Here is a 21,534-nt window from a genome sequence, read left to right on the forward strand (position 1 = left end):
AAGAGAAACACGTCCCTAAAAAATACAAAATTTTTTTTCTAAAAATGTTTTACTATAATAGACAAGAAAATGTAAATGGGTATAGACATAATAATCTCATTTGAATATAAGAAATATGGATGATCAATAGAAGATAGATGATGGAATGCGGGAGGACAGATTCTGAGATAGACAGACAGTGATGAAGGTGACAAAGGATGCGAAGAAATTAAACACACAGTAACAACTAAAATCCACGACAGCAGCATTTGCCTTGTAAGAAATAAAAGCATTGAAGTAGTAGACAAGCTAGACTCTTAAGTAATGAAAAGTAGACAAACATGGAAGACAGAGTGCCAATCCAGGAAGCACAAACGCAGAACAGCAATGAAACGGAGCAGAAGGAATAATAAAATACAAAAGGCTACCATCTCCCCTGGGGAAAAGGTGGGGGGATTAGGGTGACCAGGGCTAAAATGTTCTCAGTGAAGTGAAAGGATTCATTGAATTTCCAGGCAAAAATTAAATTAGATACAACGTGATGAAAAGTGAAATCATTGCAAGGGGTGGGAGTGTTTACTCCACAGAGTAATTCAGGGCTCTAGGCCTTGGGTGAGGTAGAAGGGAAAGCAGCAGGCAGAGGCAACCTCTGGAGCAGACCAAGAGTATAGGAGCTCAGGATGGATCATAAAAAATCCCTACAAGCATTTGGCAAAACCAGCTCACACAAGCAAGTACACAGTCATCCCTCATTCTATAAAATATTCATTTACAAAACCACCACAACTAATCCAACCCTCCTAAGACTCCTTTTCTTTAACATAATACCAAAGTCCAAAGTCAGTGGTGTTATTGGTCCCAAGAAGTGTTGATTCAGCCCGGAAATATAATTCACTTGCAAAGGTGACATATTATTCTCAGATATGCACAAAAGCCACATAAAATTGGCTCTCATAGGCTTCCTGAGGAACTTACAAAAACATTGTAGTAGGCTGAACGGTGGCCCCCCAAAGATGTCAGGTTCTAATGCATGGAACCTGGAAATATTGCCTTCTTTGGATCAAGGATCTCTGCAGCTGTGATTAAGGATTCTGAAATGAAGGGGCTATCCTGGATTATCTGGGTGAGCCCTAGATGCAACCACATGCAACTTTGTAAGAGAAAGACGGAGGTTTTGTACACGTAAAGGAGAAGGTGATTCAAAGACAGTAGTAGAGGTTAGAGTGATATAGCCATAAGCTAAGGAATGCCAACAGCATCAGAAGTTGGAAGAGGCAAGAATAGAGTCTATTCTGGAGCTTCCAGAGGGGGCATGGCCCTACTGACACATTGACTGAAGCACAGCAATACTGATTTCAGATGTCTGGCCTCCGAAACTATGAAAGAATAAATTTCTGGTTTTGTTTATTTTTGTTTGTTAGTTTGATTGATTGATTTGGATTCTTGCTCTGTTGCCTAGGCTGGAGTGCAGTGGCGTGATCTCGGCTCACTGTAACCTCCATCTCCTGGGTTCAAGTGATTCTCCTGCTTCAACCTCCCAAGTACCTGGGGTTAAAGGCACCCACCACCACACCCAGCTAATTTTTGTACTTTTAGTAGAGACGGGGTTTCACCATGTTTGTCAGGCTGGTCTAGAACTCCTGACCTCAGGTGATCCACTTGCCCCGGCCTCCCAAAGTGCTGGGATTACAGGCATGAGCCACCGTGCCCAGCCAAATTTCTGTTGTTTTAAGCCACCAAGTTTGTTGTAATATGTTACAGCATCCATAGGAAGCTAATACAGACATATAATTTTTAGCCTACTGAGATGTTTAGAAAAACTACTCAGTACTAAGAATTGGTGACCATGAAAGACTGTGTATAACTTGGGCCTGTAGTCCCTACTTATATTGTCAATGGTTTGATGGTTGGGGGAGGGCATAGGGAAAGGTAAAACCTTTTTAAGATTTACTGTCTTACATAAGAAGAAGTAAAATGGCATAATATATTATTTTTCTTAAATTTGATGACTAGGAAAAATACAAGTTTAGGAGTACTTTTGAAAATGCTTAAAAACAAGCACCCATAGAATTTAAAACAAAATGTGTACTTTGCAAATCGATAAAGAAAACTTAAAAACTAAGAAATATAACCCAAAAAAGCAAGAAAATATAATAAACAAAAGCATAAAACACAGCCAGGCATGGTGTCTCATGCCTGTAATCCTGGCACTTTGGGAGGCTGAGGGAGGTGAATCACTTAAGGCCAGGAGTTCGAGACCAGTGTGGTCAACCCGGCTAAACCCCATCTCTACTAAAAATAGAAAAATTAGCCGGGCATGGTGGCACGCACCTGTAGTCCCAGCTACTCAGGAGGCTGAGGCCCAAGAATCACTTGAACTCGGGAGACGGAGCTTATTGTGGGCTGAGATGACTCCACTGCACTCCAGCCTGGGTGCCAGAGTGAGATTCTGTCTCAAAACAAAAAAAAAGCATAAAACAGGATGATGGAAATAAGCTTGTATTATTACCAACAGTAATGGCTAACTGATATAACAGATAATCCCCAAATCTCACAATAAAGGTTAATTTTTCAAACACTTCATAGTCCAGTGCCGCTCTGCGGTGGGAACAGGGTCCTGGGTGGGGCTGGAGGTATCTTTCCCACAAAGTAATTCAAGGCTCCAGGCCTCATGTAGAGAAAAGAGAATGGGGGGAGTGGAGGCAGCCTCTGGAGCAGATCAAGGTTACAGGAGCTCAGGATGGGCAGGAGACTGGGTGGGTGACCGGATCTAAGGCCCAGAGCACAGAAGTGCTATCATCTGAGGCTTCTCTGAAGGATCGGCAAAGAACTAAGGTCAGGTGCCTGAGCAGAGTGCAAAACTCAGATGCTGAGCAAAGGGTCTGCAGAGGGAGCAAACACAGGCTCCCAGAGAGAGGCCCCAAGATGATAGTGCACAGGGAAAGGAAGCCAATACGGTAACGTGTAGAGCAACTACTGACTGACCTGTGGCAGGGAAAGCAGGAGCTGTAAGGAGCTATGAGCTGGGAAACATTCATATTGCAAGGCAAAGATTCTTGGGTTGGATAAAATTTAAAAGAATGCTGCTAAACAGAAGAACAACAAAATTTCAAAAATAAAAGGTTGCTACAAAAGAATAGCATGAGAACACATGGAAGTAAAAAGCAGGGATCACAATATTGCTTTTCTTAAAAAAAAAAAAAAAGTAAAATTCAAAGTTAAGTAACATTAAAAGAGACACAGGGAACGCTTTCATATGATCAAATGCATAGTCCACAGTAATGCTAACAGTCATGAATCTTTCTGCACTAAGTAACCTAATGAGAAAACATAAAGCAAAATCTGTCAGAAATATGAGGAGAAATTGACAATCCTTATAGGAGACTTTAGCACATCTCTCTTAGTCAAGTAAAAAATAAAATAAATTGCACAAAAATGGAATTATTTTAGGTGATTTTACCATTTGATGATTTTTAATACTGTGTGCTAGATGCTTTATATGTAATTTCATTTATGATAATACTCTTAGCAATGCTGCTTGATAGATTGAAATTACAGCCATTTTACGTGGGGTAAACTGAGGCTCTGCAGGGTCACCAAATTAGCTCTCTCAGAACTAGTATTTGAGGCCAGGAGCAGTGGCTCACACCTATAATCCCAACACTTTGGGAGGCCGAGGCAGGCGAATCACAAGGTCAGGAGATTGAGACCATCCTGGCCAACATGGTGAAACCCTGTCTCTACTAAAAATACAAAAATTAGCTGGGTGAGGTGGCATGCGCCTGTAATCCCAGCTACTCAGGAGGCTGAGGCAGGAGAATAGCTTGAACCCAAGAGGCGGAGATTGCAGTGAGCCGAGATGGCACCACTGCACTCCAATCTGGTGACAGAGCAAGGAAAAAAAAAAAAAACTACAATTTGAACCCAGGTCTTTGGCTCCACAACCAGTGTTTTTACTTTATGGAGACATTTCTTCCAAGGACAAAGATACATTGGCCCCTCACAGAATCCCTGACACCTACAGGGCAGACTCTGGACTCTGTCTAGTGATAGGCAGTCTCAGAGCCTCTGGTTACAGGGTGATGAGGAAGAGAGAGCAGCTGGCCGGAGGTCACCCAGCATGTTAGAGGGAAGCACAAGGTCACAGCCTAAGTCCAAGACACCAGTCACTACCCTGGAACATTCTGCGGCGTTTTCAGTGACCTGAAGCCCAGTTTTATTTTTCCACTTTAGAAAATAACCAAAGAATCTTTTATTTCTTTTGAATGCCAGCTGGTCCCTGAAGAGAAAAGCCTTTTATTTTGCTCTAGACACCAATGCTGGATTTAGGCTTTGGGCTGTCTTCTCAGTTTTTGCTCTTTGGATAGCATGATACTTAATTATTATTGTCTGCTATTATGATCATGGTTTAATTGTTAGTTTGCAGCTCGGGCAGCTTAGAAGGGGGCATTTGATAAAACAAGTATTATTTTCTTATTGCCCTTTCCAGTGTCACCAAGGATAATTTCAGCTGCATTCTCATGTGGGGACAGGAGTGATTTCTGACCCCCTTTCCCCTGCAGCAGCTGTTCATTCACATGCCATTTTCCCCTAATGTAAAGATCCACCATCGTGACTCACATCAGTGAAGGGTTTATTGTGTTCCTGCGGTGGTGACTGTTGGTTAGGAGCATCCAAAGCCCTTTCATATTCTGGGGCCCAGTCAGAAGGCAAGTAAAATCAACATGTCAAGGTGCCATGAATTTTTTTTCTTTTCTCATTTTTGCATGCCTTTCCAATTTGCAATGGGCTAGAGATAAACTGCCTATAAGCAGGGAGGTGGGAACCTTTTTTTTTTTTTTTTTTTAATACCTAGTGTGTCCACGTTTCCTTCAGACTAAAAAAACTGAGGACCATAATCCCAGAAGCAAGTTTTGCCTGTGGACAGCACTTGAGAGGGACAGGCCCCTGCAGTGAGAATCCACTGTCCTCCCAACTTCTCAGATCTAGGCTCTGGTAGAAAATCTCCTGTTGCTGAAGCTGAGTGTCATGAACCTTACACTAGCCTCAACAAAGCACAGTGGAGTCTCAGAGGGGGCTGGTGGGAAGAGGTAAGGGAGTGAGGGCCAGGTGGGTGCACCCTTAGCTAGGGCCTGCTGTTGGTTGGTAGGGGGGGAGGGTGGGTATTGCAGTGGGAGGTGGAACTCTGAAAACACCATGAGGAAAGGCATGTGGAGATCTCAGACTTGATCAGGAATATCTGCACATCCCAGGATGTCCCTGCAATCAGCAATGAAGTCAATATCCAGCCCCCGCAGGGCAAGCAGAACTTCAGGGCAGCCCCACCAAAGAATGGAAGGGAGAACCAGGGGCCCAGTGAGACCCAGCTACCTGAGCTGGCATACTTGCTGGAGTTAGACTATCATGAGTGCCCAAGATGCAACCCAGGCAACCAGATACCAGACTTAGGAGACCAACTCAAAAGCCCTTCTTTGGTGGAACCCCTCGCTCGCTGCCCTCAGCCCTGCCCCAGCACCAGGGAAACTGCTCTCACTAGGAGAATGGGGACTATGACTTCCTCGCTTCTCTGCAGCTTGGACGTTATCACCATCCCTGAGCCACCACTTCAGGTCTCAACCACCCGCACCTCATGCTTTGTCTTCCTGAAGAGCTTGTCATTTCCTGGGTGGGCCAACCTCTACATCCCATCTGTGTCTTTGCATACCCTCTTTTCTCTGCCCACATTCTGTCCCCTTCTCACCCTCCTCACCCACTCCCTTCACCTGGACTCATCCTGTTAATCTCTCATCTCTCTTTTCTCTTATAAAGATATCAAGACTCAGCTCAGTAGTTACCTGTCCCAGGAGGCCTGGTCTCATCTCCCTGTCCTAAGTTAGGGGCCTTCTCTGTACATACCTTTACTGTAGATTGTACTACATGCAGGGGTGGAAGCATGCCATATTCCTTTCTGAATCACCAGTGCCTAGTACTTACTATTTATAGATTTAAAGTATGACTATCAGTATCACTATAGGCTCTGGGAACCTACAGGGCTGAATTTAAAAAGTGTGAGACTGTGGTTGCAGTATCCCAGTTTTTCCCAAGTTTAGACTCAGCAGCGAGCTCTGGCCCAGGTTCTGTGTGGCTAGATTCTATGTCTTTGGTAGTGTAGAGCACCAAAGATACAGCTGTAAGATCCAAGGGGCTGGATGTGAGTGGTGAAGGAAGAGCTCAGAACTTCCAGAGAAATAGGAAGTATCTTCCTTAGTATATAGGATTTGTTTGAGTTGCCTCTTGTAGAGTGACAGATGCTTGGCAAGGACAGTGGGTGAGTTTGGATGAACCACAGGGGTCCCTGAAAGCTGGTGAGCCATTCGTTCATCATCAATTCAATCAAACAACATTCACCAAGGGGCTAGTATGGGTCAGGCCGCTTGCTGGGTACCAGAGATATAGAAGTGAGTGAAACACTGGCACAAGAGTTAAGGGATTCAGCAAGACAGGGAAGTCAATGGATGACTCTGATAGAGCAGGAGCCTGTAGAGGGAGCATCTCACCAGACTGCAGGGATGGGGAGGACGAGGAGAAGCCTGTGGAAAAGCTGCCCACTGGGTGTGAGGCACCTACCAGTACACATCAGTCAGTGGGTAGAAGAATTTACTAGGGCTGCTGCAACAAACTGAATAGCTTAAGATAGCAGAAATGTGTTTTGTTCACAGTTCTAGAGGCTAGAAGTCCAAAATCATGTCCTCAATGGGCCAAGGTCCCTCTGGAAATGCTGGGGAAGAATCTGTCTCATGTCTCTCGTAGCTTCTGGTGGTTGCCAGGAACCCTTGGCATTCCTTGTCTTGCAGACACGTTATTTCTATCTGTGCCTCCATCACATGGTCTCCTTCCCTGTGACTCCCTCGTGTCTCTGTATCCAAATCTCCCTCTCTTTTCTCTTATCATGATATCAGTCATTGGATTTAGGGCCCACCCTAATCCAGTATGCCCTTCTTGTCATAACTTGATCACATCTGATTATATTTCCAAATAAGGTCAAAGTCACAGGTACCAGGGGTAAGGACTTGAGCATATCCGATACAGGTGGCATGGGGGCATGTGCAGGGGGAACTTCCAGGCAGAGAGAAGGCTCTGAAGCAAGAGAATAAGAAGGAAATCAGTAAAGGGTGAGAAGAACGGGAGAAGGCAACTGGGGCAGCCCAGGAGGGACTTGGTGTGTCCCCTCAGAAGTCTGACTTTATCCTGTAGAGAAGGAGGAGAGACTGGGTCAGAGGAGTGGTTCAGAAGGATCGCCCTGGTCCTGATGGAAAAGGTGGATTGAAAGGATGGGAGGGAAACTGGATCCCGGAAGTCCAGTTACACTTTCGATGCCTCTGAATATGCTTTTCCCTCTTTTGCCATCTTCCTCTCCCTCAGTTTCTCCACACTTTCCTTTCTTCAAAACTCTTTCAAAGACACTGCCTCCTTGAAGCTTTCCTTGCCTCTTCAAATTAAAAGAAGAAGATGGTGTAAAAGAAAGTCCTTTGGTACCAGACAGACGGTTTGAATACCGGCTCTGACCCTTGCTAGTTGCCTCTGTTAATCCCTTGGAACTTCAGTTCTTCCACAGCAAAATAGTGAGAATTCACTCTCAACTGCAAGGTTTCATGAGGATACTCGGCAATGTACGTAAAGCAGTTGGCACATAGGAGATTTTCTACAAACATTTAGCTCTTTTTCTCCTCTGGTTATTTTGATGGCATCTTATTTATCCCACTCGTTAGCACCTATTGCATATATTATTATGTTTTGGGTGTCTCCTTCAGTAAGTTTCCTCCAGGACAAACGTGGAGCCTTACACATTTCTGCAGCTCTCAACACAGAACTTGACATGCAACATGCTTCGTTCCTCTTCCTTGGAAATGGCCTGTTTTGTGTTTGTGGCCCAAAGAAACGCGCACGCAGACAAGCAGGTCATCAATAGGAAGGCAGATCTTTTCACCTCTTTCCCCCACTTCAGTTTCTCCTACCTGGGGCACAGTGCAAGGGGGAGGGGGCCGAAAACTTCTTTTGGGATATCAAAAGTCAGAAGAAGACCCAGTGTTCACCTACGGGGGAGCTGCTCACACAAACCCCAATGTCTGGTATGGCCTGGAATTCTCTCTATTGATCAGAACTGCTCATTAGCATTTATAGACTCTGATTTCTATAAGATGAGAAAAGTATTCAATAAGAGTCTTAATAAATGTTGTTGGGTTTGGCAAACCAAGTCTTTACTGGCGACCATCAGAGGTTTATAATAAAAGGGGTCACTGGCCCCCTGTGGCAGCCCCTAGCTAATTTCCCTGCATCCACTCTTGCCCTTGTCAATCTTTTCTTACCCAGGCACCAAGAGTGATCTTAAAATGTAAATCGGAACCTGTCAGATCTCAGCTTAAAATATACCAGTGACTTCCCTCAGCTCCTATAGAGCACGCCGAACATCTTCCCCCACCCACAGAGTCCTGCCAGCCCTGACCCTGCCTGCCTCTCCTGGCCCAGCATCAGCCTCCATGGTCTTTCCACTGGGGCCTTTGCACATGCTGTCCTTTATTCACCACAGGCTTCCTCCCACCTCTCGCCCCGCCTGCTGTCCACGTGGCTTGGCATCTTGCTTAAATGCCACCTCCTTAGAAGGTCTTCTCCGGCCACTCTGTCTGAAGTGGATACTCTGCCTCAGCACTCTGCCATGTCCTGCCCTGTGCTGGACACAGCTGATAATTTTTGAGTGAGTTTGTGTCTGGGGGGTTATTGCCCATCTCCAGAAGCTCCCGGAGAATGGCACCCTGTTTGTCATCTTCACTGTTATACTGCAGCACCCCGCATATGGGAGGAGTTTAAGTGAACGAGTGCCGAAAGGGGCTTGAACTTGAGCCTCTGTCCATTCCGTTGCCAACTTGTATTGTTTGTGCACACAGAGAACCCCGCCTCCTCCTCCCCTCTTCTGCACTCCTCTCCACAACATCAATGCCAAGCCTTTCACTTTGTCTGTTTATCAGATCAGCTAAGCCGAATGCAATGAACTGGCATTTTTAATTCATATCAGCTTATGTATGACTCACATGTAAACTGGTGATGACTGATAGAGCCTCTCCAGCCCCTGCCTAGCTCTCAACCACAACCTCTTCCTCCTAGAGATGTGGGCAGCATTGTCAGGAGAAAGAGTAGAAGCACTAAGGTCTGACCTGGATTAGTATTAAATAATAGCGATTCCAGCTTACTGTCTAACCAGCCCATGACCTTGGGCAAGTTACCTACCCTCTCAGAGCCTTAGTATTCTCATTGTTAAAGATGAGACTAGTCCTACCTACAAAATAAAGATGCTTGCATGGACTCCATGGGCTAATGTGAAAGTGCCTTATACATAGTGGTTGTTATGGAAACACATTTTCTTTCATGTCTATTTAGTCCCCATATTCTTGCCTTTTTCAGCTTCCTGTCAGACTGGGGTTTCATTTGTTCATTCATTGATTCACTCACTCATTCATTCAGTTGTTCACCCTCAGGATTTCGCATGGCCTCTAGAGTCAGTCTCTAACTAGAGCACGATAAAGCCCAAACTCCCATAGCTAATTTTGAGACTCTCGTTCTCTTCCCTCTCATAATCCAACTGTATTCTCTATGGCATTCTGATACCACCTGAACTCAAGTATGGAGTTGCCTTTCTTCCCGGACAGCTTCACCTTCTGTCTGCCTCCGGATCTTATCTCATGTTATTAAATTCAAAGAAAGCACTCTCCTTTCACGCCACCCAAACTTCAGGTCTCATTTCCTTTTGCCTTCCCTGATGAGTGTGGCCTACAGCAACCTCTTTTCTGAGAGCACGTACAGCCACACCACACGGCTGGCACTTGGTCTCCTCTTGGCTGCCGATTTCACAGTGCATTGATCACTGCAGAGAAAGCAGAGAAGGCAGGGGGCAGCCTGGCACAGCAGTGAGTATGCATGTTTGTGCTCTGTCCTAGGGATCTCCTTCTCCCTCTTTTCTATCAAATGTGGGGCCCTAGCCTCACACAGGTCTGGGTTTTGAGGAATCCTTTCCTATATCTATAAAAGATTCCACCTAGGAAATCCAAGAGATTCTCTTGGTTTCTAAGAGTACTAACTAGTGACTAAAAGTAAGAAACACACACACACACACACACACACACATATATATACATATATATCTGACAATAAATAACTAGAAAATGTAACTAAACATTAAATCTCATTCACAATAGAACCAAAACCATAAACTTATGGACTGTCAAAGAGGAAATTTAACAAGAGGTGTGCAAAGAAGAAAACCATAACAAAGATGAAAAACATAAAACTTTGCAAAGTATGTAAACTAAGTTATCCACAATGTTCCTGTCAGGGGAAAATTAGTAACATAAAGATATCAATTATCTCCAAATTAATCAATGTGTGTATAATTCCAATCAAAATCTCAATCACATTTTTGGTACTTGGTAACCATAACGTTCATCTAAAAGAGTAAATTTGGGAAATTAGTAAGTTTTAGGTAAAAAAATCAAAATTTGAGAATATGGAAACCCAAGTAAGCTGAGTAGCTGTATTCCTGGTACCACAAGTAGATTCTAGTATAGGGAAAGGAGAGACCACTGGAATTGAGAGAAGAGTCCAGAAACAGCCCACAACCAAGGGGACATTTCAAACCAGTAGGAAGAATCAGGATTCTTCAGCTATGAGCATGTCATCATCCATGGGCATCATGGGCACCATCCAAAATGTCAGACACATCCTAGGAAAGCAAGGCCTGGTTCCACACTCATGAAAATTATGATCTAGTTAGGGAGAGGCATGGTCTACAAATAAGTACACTAAAGATAGACTGGTAGATGCTACGGAGGGAGTAAACAGATGTTTTGGTAGGCAAAGTGTGGAAAAGGCTACTTTAGATAGGTGTTGGGACAATTGAGTGTCAATTTGAAAGAACAATGAACTTATTAGCCTCAAAAAATGAAACTAGCCAGGCGCAGTGAATCACACCTGTAATCCCAGGACTTTTGGAGGCTGAGGCAGGAGGATTGCTTGAATCCCAGCATTCAAGAGCAACCTGAGCAACATAGAAAAACCCCATCCCTACAAAAAATAAAATTAGTCAAACATGGCGGCATGTACCTGTGGTCTCAGCTACTCAGAAGGTTGTAGTGAGCTATGATTGCACCACTGAACTCTAACCTCGGTAACAGACATACCCTGTCTCAAAAAAAAAAAAAAAAAAAAAAGAACAAAAGAAAAAAGAAAAGAAAAAGAAAAGAAAGAAACTATACAAGTCCCAGGAAAGTATTAAAGTTTTGATTAAAGTTTTGTTTGTTTTTGAATCATTGGGTGGGGGAGAGGTTTGCCCAAGTATAACATGACATCCAGTATCCTTAAAGGAAAATATTAACATATTTGATTACATAAAATGAATCACTTCTATACCAAAATGGATACCACAAACCAAAGTTAAATGAGAAAAAGTCACCAGACACTAGGAGAAAAGATTAGCAACAACAATATCATATAAAAGAGAAATCAAAATATATAAGATAAATAAAAGTCATAATATATAAGTAGAATTTTAAAAGTTTGCATCCATCAATTAAGATGGATAAAGAATTTGAAAGATACAAGTGCCCAGTAAATACCCAACCTTACTAAATCATCTAAACTCAAAACTGCCAGCAAGATTCCATTGTGGCCTAGCAGATGGGGGAGCATTTTCATAAAGAATAGATTTACAACATTATAATATCTAATGCTGATGAGGTGAAGTTTAGAGAGAATAGTAACATCAATACTGATTAGTGGGAATATAAATTTAAACAATCACTTGAGAAGATAATTTGGCAGGATTTATTTTAAAATTTTTAAATAGATGCCCTTCTCCCCCGAGAATTACTTTGGCAAGTCAACTGAAATATCCACAGAAATGCAGAAAACTACGTAAATATGGGAATGTTCCTTGCAATTTCATGTGAAATTGTGTTATATAACAATGTCTGTTTCTGCAGAAAAAAGAAAATGAGGGTGATGTTTTGTCCATGATGCAGTATTAAATGAAGAAAGAAAGTTATAGAAAACTACATAAAATATGTCTCATTTTGAGGGAACAATGTATATGTGCGCTCACTGAAAAAAGCTCTGCAAGCATATGTACCAAACCTACTATTAATTGAATAGCTCTGGAGAACAGGTTGGCTGTGTGAAAGAGACTTTTTTTAAATTCAGTACATCTGTGTATTGTTTGCCTTTTCTCTGCCTCGAGTATGTCTTATTTTTAAAATTTAAAAAGATGTTTTTAAAAAGAGATAGTGATAAATGGATTGGATCCTGAAACACAAAAAAAGACATCAGTGGAGAAACTGGTGAAATTCAAATAAAGTCTGGAGTGTAGTTCATAGTAAGTGTGCCAGCATTGCTTTCTTAGCCGTGACAAATGCACCATGGAAATGTAAGACGTTAGCAATAGAAGACACAGTGAAGGGTCTATGGGAACACTGCACTATCTTTTGCAACTTTTCTGTAAGTCTAAAATTGTTCCACAATAATAAAAAATGGATTAAGAGAGAGAATCACACAGGCTTGTAGCCAAGATATCTTTGGCTGTTAGAATCTTTGGTTCCAGAAAATTTCAGGTTACTACTTGAGCTCCCTTGCTCTGAGAGCTCTGTCTGTGTCCTGCAGACCCCCACACAGGGAGACCCCTATCTGGCCTCCTGAGGTCTGCAGAGATTATCTAAGACAGGCCTATATATAGCTAATATCCCCAGAGTTCTGCTCTGGGAAACCGAGGTATGAGGTCACCCCTACCTGCACCGTGGCTGGGCCAGCTTCTCAGAGACTCCACAGTTTCCCCTGCCTTCTAGCCCCAATTATTATTTATTTTACCTATATCCTTTGTCCAAGCCAGATCCTGCCTTTTCAGTATTCCCCTCCCAACCTAGAATGGTAACAATATGGGCTCAGAGAGAGGTCTGCGGGCTATGTAAGGTTGAGGAGAGGGATGCAGTCTGACAATGGCAACATGGAGCTCATAATAAGAAAAGGATGCACAGAAGCTACATTCTCTTGCACCCATTGCTGGAGGCCCCATTGGGAGGAGCTGGCCTGGTGAAATCATAAGGATGCTGCCAGACACTGCCTTCTCTCCCTTCCTGCTGGGCTTCATAGGTTTAGGGCTTTGTAGGTTTAGGGCCAGGCTTCGCAGGTTTACAGCCTTCTGACCAGAAGCCCCTGGAAAGAAGGGGCTGAGCCCAGATGACCGCTGCCTCTTCTCTCCATGCAGGCTGCACTTCCTGGCGTTTGACACAGAGGAGGTTCACGACGTGCTGCGCATCTGGGATGGGCCTGTGGAGAGCGGGGTTCTGCTGAAGGAGCTGAGTGGCCCAGCCCTGCCCAAGGACCTGCACAGCACCTTCAACTCGGTCGTCCTGCAGTTCAGCACTGACTTCTTCACCAGCAAGCAGGGCTTTGCCATTCAATTCTCAGGTCTGTGCGTGCCCTCTGCCAGCCCCACTCCACATATCCTGACACATGGCACCCACCTCCCTCTGGCCCTCACTTTCCTTCACCCCTCAGTCCATGTAAGGATAGTTATTGAGCATCTGCTATGTGCCTGCTACATAGTTAGCACCTGTTCAAATGTCTGTGCTGAGCTCACTCTGGTAGGGAAGACAGGTGGGTTAATAGATACTTACATGCAAATAGATAAGCATCTGGATGGAGACATACGGACTATAATGGTCACCTTGGAGCATCAAGGAAGATGTTCCAGAAAAGATGATGTCCAAGCTCAGACCCGAAGGACAAGCAGAAGTTACTCAAGAAAAGAAAGTGTTTCAAGGAGCAAGTAGTCATCTATGACAAGGAAAGGTGCCACTGAAATGGACCTTGGAGGACTTGTGCATCCCTATTACATGGAAAACAGAGAAAAGGGCATCTTAGGTGCAAAGAACACATGAACAAGTGTAGATGCAGGAATGTGGGTTCCGGAAGTGGAGGGCTACCCCATGTGACTGAAGCACAGGGAATGAGGAGGGATGTGGGAGGTACAAGTAGATGGTGGCTTGGGGCACAGTTATGAATGAGCTGATGGGACATGCTGCACGCTCGGGTTCTTAGTTGAGTGCAGGTTTCAGCAAAGACTGGAAGCCAACATGAGTCATCTACATTTTATTAATTAGGCACTGCAATAGCCAATTATGGAGGAGCATGACAAAGAGCTACCCAAAATGGCCAATGCTCAAACATCCAAATCCCAGTATGAGATAATTTATATGACTGGTCCTGCCTCTCCCTGGAATGCATCATCTCATCTCCTCTGAAGTGCCTCTTCCATCATTCCTCTCCCTGAACAAGTGACTCTGCCTCGGTTTCTGCTCGTGTTTATTATACAGCAGCTGTCTTCATTACCATCTCCTTACTCCACCGTGTGTGTGGTGGGAGGGAGGGGGGAGTTTCCATGGTGATTCCAGAGCGATTTCTTGTGGCACCTGTGCCACGGCTTTGCCCCCGAGCTCTTTCCCAGTTGGTGTATCAGCTAAGGGTGGTTGGGGTATATCCCTGGCACCACTGAGATTGTTACAGAGTTGCAAATCCTGCTTCTAGCTCTTTTCTTCTACGTCTGTCATCTCCGTGGAAATGAGCATTTAGCAGCGTGGGGAGCAGATGAGAGTCTCCAGCATCACATTGCTTTATACTTATTAATTTGTTCATTTAACACTCATGCATGCTTCCAGTCTAGCATTTTCTGTCTATTCCTAAGAGTTCCGTGGAATACTAATTGATATTGCAAGGAAAAAGAAGTTTGCATGATCAAGTGATGCTGGGGAGGTGCTCAGGCTGATGCAGACCTAAGGAAATGTTCTGCAATATGGGACCTCTGAGAACGTTTGCTATACTAATGCACTTAAATTCAAAAGATGTCTGGTAGGTCACAATTTCCAAACATACTCCATCATGGATGACTTTTTTCAAGGCCATCTCAAGAGACTAACGTTTCGTGGAACAAACTTGGGAAATTGCTGGGATAAGCAATGGAAGGATCTCCTAGCAGTAAGGAGGGTAGAATGCTAAAGAGATGGCTCAATCCACTCTCTGGGGAAAGGAGTATTATGCATAATTAAAACCAGACATATTTTCTCCAACTGTGCCCAAGCTGATGGGTATGGCTTAAAAAAAAAAAAAAAAAAAAGGTCCATAATTGTGCTGACAAATTCCCTCACAGATTTGCATTATCTGACCTCTACTGCGTCCTCAGTGTAGCCACGCGGGACAGAGTCCCTGGGTGCTCTCCTATGCTGTATGCAGGCTGCTTTCCCATGCACTGCCCAGCTCATAGAAGTCCTATTCATCCTTCAAGGTTCATCTCAGATGCCACTGCCTCCTAATCTCCCCATTCAGAGTAAAATTGCTGTAGCCCACGGCACCCCGGCACTTTACTTCTATTTATTCAGCACATTGTCAATACCAGACATTCTGTCTCGTCTTGAAGCTGGGCACGTACTTGACATCCCACTAAAAGCTCTTAGAAGACAGGGTCATGCCATGCCTCCCGACTGTCTCATAGTGTATGTATACAATAGGTGCCCACTCACTGCTTAGTAAGCAAATGGGCACATGAAGATATGAACACATGAATGGATGGTTTTCTCTAATATAAGAATTTCCTTGGGCAAGCTGCCCTTAGCATTGCTTAGGCAGAGTAGCATGGTCAAAGCTACCTAGCTTGGGCTCCAGAAAGGTCATGACAGCATGGCCCAGTGTTATGGACATAACCAAGGTTTGGGAAAGGTCACCTTCCCTGTTGCTGTCATCAGTTAGCAAATACCAGGACTACTCTAGGGAAGAGAGAACGGCTCACCCCATGTTAACTTTATAGTGTGTATTTGACAGGGGATTGTACAGAAATGCCAGGGACGATTAGTGCAGGCTTGGCTTTATTAAGTAAACATGACTGTGTAACATCTAACATCCTGTCTGTACCACGTGGATCCAGCCTTTCCCGAGGTGCTTCGCCAAGCAGCTCCAATTCAGGAGCATTAAAGAGAGAAAGTGAGAACAGAAAAAAAAGGTGAGCGGGAAGCATAATCGCAGCCATCTATTGAGTAGGTGCCACATTAAGCTCTCCACTACATCAACTCTTATAATTTTCACAAGACCCTTACAGTATGGGCACCATTATTACTCCATGTTGCAGATGTGGGCTCTGAGGCTTCTCATACAAGGTCATCCAGTTAATAGCAAAACCCATGTGTGTGAGTCTTAAACCTAAGCTCTTAATCATTGTACTCTATTCCCTCCCATATAAATAATCCTTCCAAGTATGGCCAGAACAATGAGCTATTTTTCTTCTAGGGGATTATTTACATGTGTACAGTGCACTATAAAGCTAGAGATGAAAGCTAAGTCTGATTTTAACTGGGAAGGAAAAAGATTGATGCATGTTTGACTTTATAAATAAGTTCAGTAGCTGTCAGATGTTGATATGTAAACAAATGAGTGTGCCTGTGTTCCAGTAAAACTTTATTTACAAAAACAGGCATAGGCCCAGATATGGCTGTGGGCCATAGTTTGCTGTATGCTTCTTTAGGTGTTATTGAATAGAAGGTATCAGATTGTGTAACTCAAGACTCGTATACAATCCTAGAGGTTATAATTAGTGACATCAGTGTATACAGTTGCCCTAGGCTGCTGCTTCTCAAACTTTTCCACTGACATCCTCCTGATAGCAGAAGAGGATGGGTGTGTATCCCCAGGAGGTCTGGAGGGTGTAGCAAGCACAAAATATCTTTAAGGCTTCACATTTTTGCTTAAAAACTAATGTGAATTTTACCTTGTAATCCAGAATAAATTCTTTTGTTTTAGTATAAAAGTAGTTTTTCTTTAAAATGTTGAGAAAACTGATATTCCAATCAAATGAGTATTATTTGTCCTGTGGTTTCAAGAACCTCCTTGCCCTGGAGTCTGCTGAGCACAGTCTATGAGGGATGACATAGCTGGGGACTGGGACCAGGCCCCGCTGTTAGCTCTGGGCCGTGGAGGCAGCCAGGGTTGTTCCAACTCTTGAGATTCCTTTCTCTGGACTAACTCTTGCACCTGTTCCTCTGGTGTGTTTTCTCATGCCACATTTGTTCATTCATTCACCCACTCATTCTTCTATTTATGTATTCTTTCCATCTAGCATTCATTCAGTATTCACTTATAAAACACCTGCTCTATGTTAAACTAGGTTAGATACTAGATAAGAAGATCTCCCAAATTCCTGAGTATTTTGGATTTTTAATATATCTCAGCTATTTTTGAACTCTTCTCTGCCCACTTGCTACAAATACCTGACGTTTCTTCAAATATGGTTTCAGTCTGATGGATCCTTGGTTGTCTGCCATTGCAAGAGAGAGCATGATCTTGACCTAACTTCAGTAACTTCCTGTAACCTCACAAGCGCTGCTCAGCATTTAGACAGGCCAACTCCCAAAGTCCTTTGCAAACCCTTCCAATTGAATATATGGAGTTTATGTGTTTGTTTGTTCATTTGTTTGTGAGATGAGATCTTACTCTGTCGCCCACACTCGAGTGCAGTGACATGATCATAGCTCACTGCAGCCTTAAACTCCTGGGCTTAAAGGATCCTCCCACCTCAGCCTCCAGAGTAGCTAGGACAACAGGCAACCACCACCACACCCAGCTAATTTTTTTATTTTTTTTGTAGAGTCAGGGTCTTGCTGTGTTGCTCAGGCTGGTCTCCAGCTCCTGACCTCAAGTGACCCTCCTGCCTTGACTTCCCAAAGTGCTAGGATTACAACCGTGAGCCACCACACCTGACAACATGGAGTTTAGACTTGATTATCTTGTCACTTCCTCCTTCTGATCATGTTAGTTACGTTATACAAACTTGCAATGCTTTGTTTGTGTAACAATGCTTGTATTCTTAAGCTGAATTCAGATCTATAATGATAACAGTACAATCATGCTTAACTCATAGCATCTCATGACAGGCAGATGACAGTAATGGTGAAGTACTGGAAGAATGGTGGTGGTGATATCAGTGAGAGTGACAAATGTGATCACAAGTGGTGGTAGAGGCGGTGATAGTAACGGGAGTGAGAATAGTGGCACTGTGGCCACAGCTGCTGCTGATGGTGGGGAGGTGATGCTGGTTGTGGCAGTGCACGAATGGGGCAGTCAGTGAGGGTGATGAGCTGGGAGCCTCCTGAGTGGCAGACACCCAGGCAACCTTACCCTCTCTTCTATTTCCTTGCCCCAGTGTCCACAGCAACGTCCTGCAATGACCCTGGGATCCCGCAGAATGGGAGCCGGAGTGGTGACAGTTGGGAAGCCGGCGACTCCACGGTGTTCCAATGTGACCCTGGCTACGCGCTGCAGGGAAGTGCAGAGATCAGCTGTGTGAAGATCGAGAACAGGTTCTTCTGGCAGCCCAGCCCGCCAACATGCATCGGTACAAAGCAGCTGCAGGGTGCACTCTGCCCTTGGGGCTCACAGTTGTGTGCTCCAGAACTTTCCATGCTCTGCAGCTGCATCTTGGGCCTGGGGCCAAGAGAATTGAAACAGATGAAAGTTGCAGAAAGCCCATCATCTACCCTGCTTTGCATGCATGTGTCCCCACACGCACTCACTCACATTCACACTCTACACACAAAGCACTACAAATTCCTCACTTGCTAAAATGGTCCCAGAGATTTCCAAGTTAGACAAGTCTGTCCCTTTCTCTCTGGCCCAGGCTGTATAGGTCAGGAGGAGGAATGGGTCATCTTGGGTAGTAAAGGCTAACAGGTTCCAAAATGACCCTTCTATTACCTGAAGCAATAGAAGGGCACCCACAGGCTCAGAATGTAAAGAAAAGAACCTTGCTTTTCCTGTTCTCAAGGAAATTATTGGTTACCTGGCTTTTGGTTCTTTTCAGTCTTAGAGACAAGGTCTCACTGGAGTGCAAGTGGCACTGTCACAACTCACTGCCGCCTTGACCTCCTGGGCTCAAGTGATCCTCCCACCTCAGCCTCCCAAGTAGCTGGGCCTGCAGGCCTACACCACCACACCCAGCAAATTTTTGTATTTTTGTTGTTGTTGTTGAGATGGAGTCTCACTATGTTGCCTAGGCTGGTCTCAAATTCCTGGGCTCAAGTGATCCTCCTACCTTGGCCTCCCAAATGCTGGGATTACAGGGTTTTCTTTCTTCGGACTTAAAACCTTCCTGTATGAGAGATGAAGACATAAAGGACCTGAGATTTGTCTAAGGTCCCATCACTTAAAAGGGGTGGGGCCTGAAAAATCCTACCTCTAACTACTTGAGACTGAGAGGAGAAGTGAACTTGAAGGGAGGCTGGGATGGGAAAGAAAGGTAAATAGAAACAAACACTCCAGGTGCCCACTTCCACATGGCTATTTTGCTCAGGTGAAATAATGAGTGTTTATCTCCCCTGTCAATGCTGGCTGTTAGAAGAGAAGAGAACCCATGGTCACTGAGTCCTTACTGTGTACTTGCCCCATACTGGACATTTACTTAGATAACCTCATTTAACTTTCCCGGCAGCTCTCTGAAATTAGCACCATTTCCTCATTTACACTTGAAACTGAAACTTAGACAAATTTGGATATCTTGTCCCAAATCACAGAGCTAGGATATAGCAGAGCCAAGATTTACACCCACGCCAGTCTGAATGCAAAGCCTCTCATTTTCCTACCTCCCACACCTCCTCCCCTGCTGGAGATGGGTGCGAGGGACTTCCTGAGACAGCTCCTGCAGGAGCGTCTGCCCTGGCCTGCACCCGCAGGCTTAATGGGAAGCAGTGCACTGTCCAGTCATCTGAGGACTGGCCTATTCCAGGCCTGGCTCTGAGGCCTGGCCCTGAAGGTGAGACACTAAATCCTGCTCCTCAGTGGGAATTAGGAGCCACATAGGTGTGTGGGGCAGGAGGTTGAGACCCTGGTTTCAGATCCAGCTGAGTTCTTCACTACGTATTCTGCTGTGTAGGGAACAGTATGGGATATTGAAGTAGACACAATCAGATTTAGTTTCTAGCTCTGCCATTTACTACTTTGATGACCTTGGGAAATTACTTCAACTCTCTGAGCCTGGGTTTCCTCATCTGTGAGGGTAAATACACTTCCCTTATGGCATTGTGGGGTGAGGACATGCCTAACCCCAATCTCAAGAAATACTAATTTCCTTCCTTTCTATCTTCCTTCCTTCTTTTCATCCTTCGCTTCTTTGAATCCTTCTTTCAAATCTTCAGACTTACTTCCCTTCCCTAAGCCAAGATTCCATCTGCTAAGGGAATTCCGCTGAGGCCCAGGAGAGAATCTGGGAACCTCTGAGGCTCCTTCCAAATTCAGCCTTCTACAAGGCTGTGATTCCTTAGACTCATTTTACAGAAAAGCAGGTCCTGAGATGAGATTGTCCCAAGTGGAGAAGGAGGATTGTGCTAAGCTGAGGAGAGCAATAAATGTGCAGTGGGCAGGGTGGAGAGGTTAATTCAGTTTTCATCACCCGTTCTTCTACACTCGGCTTTGGGAAATGTTTCTCAGGCAACAGAATAAATGCCTTTGCCTCTTCTCTCAAACGAACTGGAAATCCCAGTGACATGCTTCTAATTTCCAGCTCCCTGGGCGTTCTGCCATGAGCGGGTCTAGCTGGCCTTGATAACCCTTCATTACAGGGAGGAAGCAAAGGAAGAAAACAAATACTCATTGGATGCTGTCCCCGTGATAGGCACCAAGCTAAACATTTTAGCTGCATTATTGCAGCTGAAATCACTCTGTGGTGAGGTTAGAGCTCGGGATTCCACTCCCTGGCTCAGGTCTGGCTTCACGACAGCAAGCTGTGTGGCCTTAGACAAATTGCTCAACTTCCCTGTGCCTTCATTTCCTTGCCAGTAAAATAGAGAAAATGATAGTACTTACCTTCTAGCATTGTTTTGAGAATTAAAAAAGAAAATACTATAAAGCAATAAGAACTGTGCATGGCTCATAGTTAGCACTGTGTATATTAGAAGCCATTATTATCATTATTCTTTTACTTTCGAGATGAGGAAGTAGAGGCTCAGAGGGGTGGACAGTTAGCCCAAACTCACACAGCCAATGAGTGGCATTGTCAGAATTTGAGCCCAGGATTGTATGACTTCCAAATCAATGCCCTTTCCACAAATCTTGCCCTCAGTCCAACCTGCCCATTTCTTGGCTGTCTAGAAGGATCTGCAGCTTGCACCCACTCCCATCTGGGCAACCATGGTTTAGTAAGCTCAATAGGACCCCACAACTAACCCTGAGCAGTGGGAGCATTCCTGTTGGTGAGGCAGCCCAGGGATCCATGCAAGGCCTTGGGGCACAACTGGCAGCAGCCAGTGAAGCCCATGCTGGGGTTCTGAGTGGGAAGCACATGCCCGATGACATGGAGCCATCTAGAAGAGAGCTGTGCCCAGACAGCAGCCTAGAACCCAGAGACACTGACAGTACTTTGGGGGTTGGTGGGAGAGTAACAGGCGCAGTTTCAGAAATGCAGACACTCACCCCATCTGTGGCAAACTTAAGGGAAGAAGCCCC

General features: G+C 44.5%; 1 protein-coding gene across 7 annotated transcripts in view; it reads left to right on the top strand.

The window, feature by feature from the left end:
* The window catches only part of CSMD2 (CUB and Sushi multiple domains 2), a 654,890-nt gene that overhangs the window by 490,387 nt on the left and 142,969 nt on the right, over nt 1-21,534 (top strand). For all 7 annotated transcript variants that reach the window (XM_037996751.2, XM_007979489.3, XM_073007520.1 and 4 more), the window contains 2 exons: nt 13,262-13,464; nt 18,242-18,433. In XM_037996751.2, coding sequence (XP_037852679.2) covers nt 13,262-13,464; nt 18,242-18,433 — 395 coding nt within the window. The remainder of the gene's footprint in view (nt 1-13,261; nt 13,465-18,241; nt 18,434-21,534) is intronic.

This window comes from Chlorocebus sabaeus, chromosome 20 (genome assembly GCF_047675955.1).
Source record: "Chlorocebus sabaeus isolate Y175 chromosome 20, mChlSab1.0.hap1, whole genome shotgun sequence".
NCBI classification, from domain to species: Eukaryota; Metazoa; Chordata; class Mammalia; order Primates; family Cercopithecidae; genus Chlorocebus; species Chlorocebus sabaeus.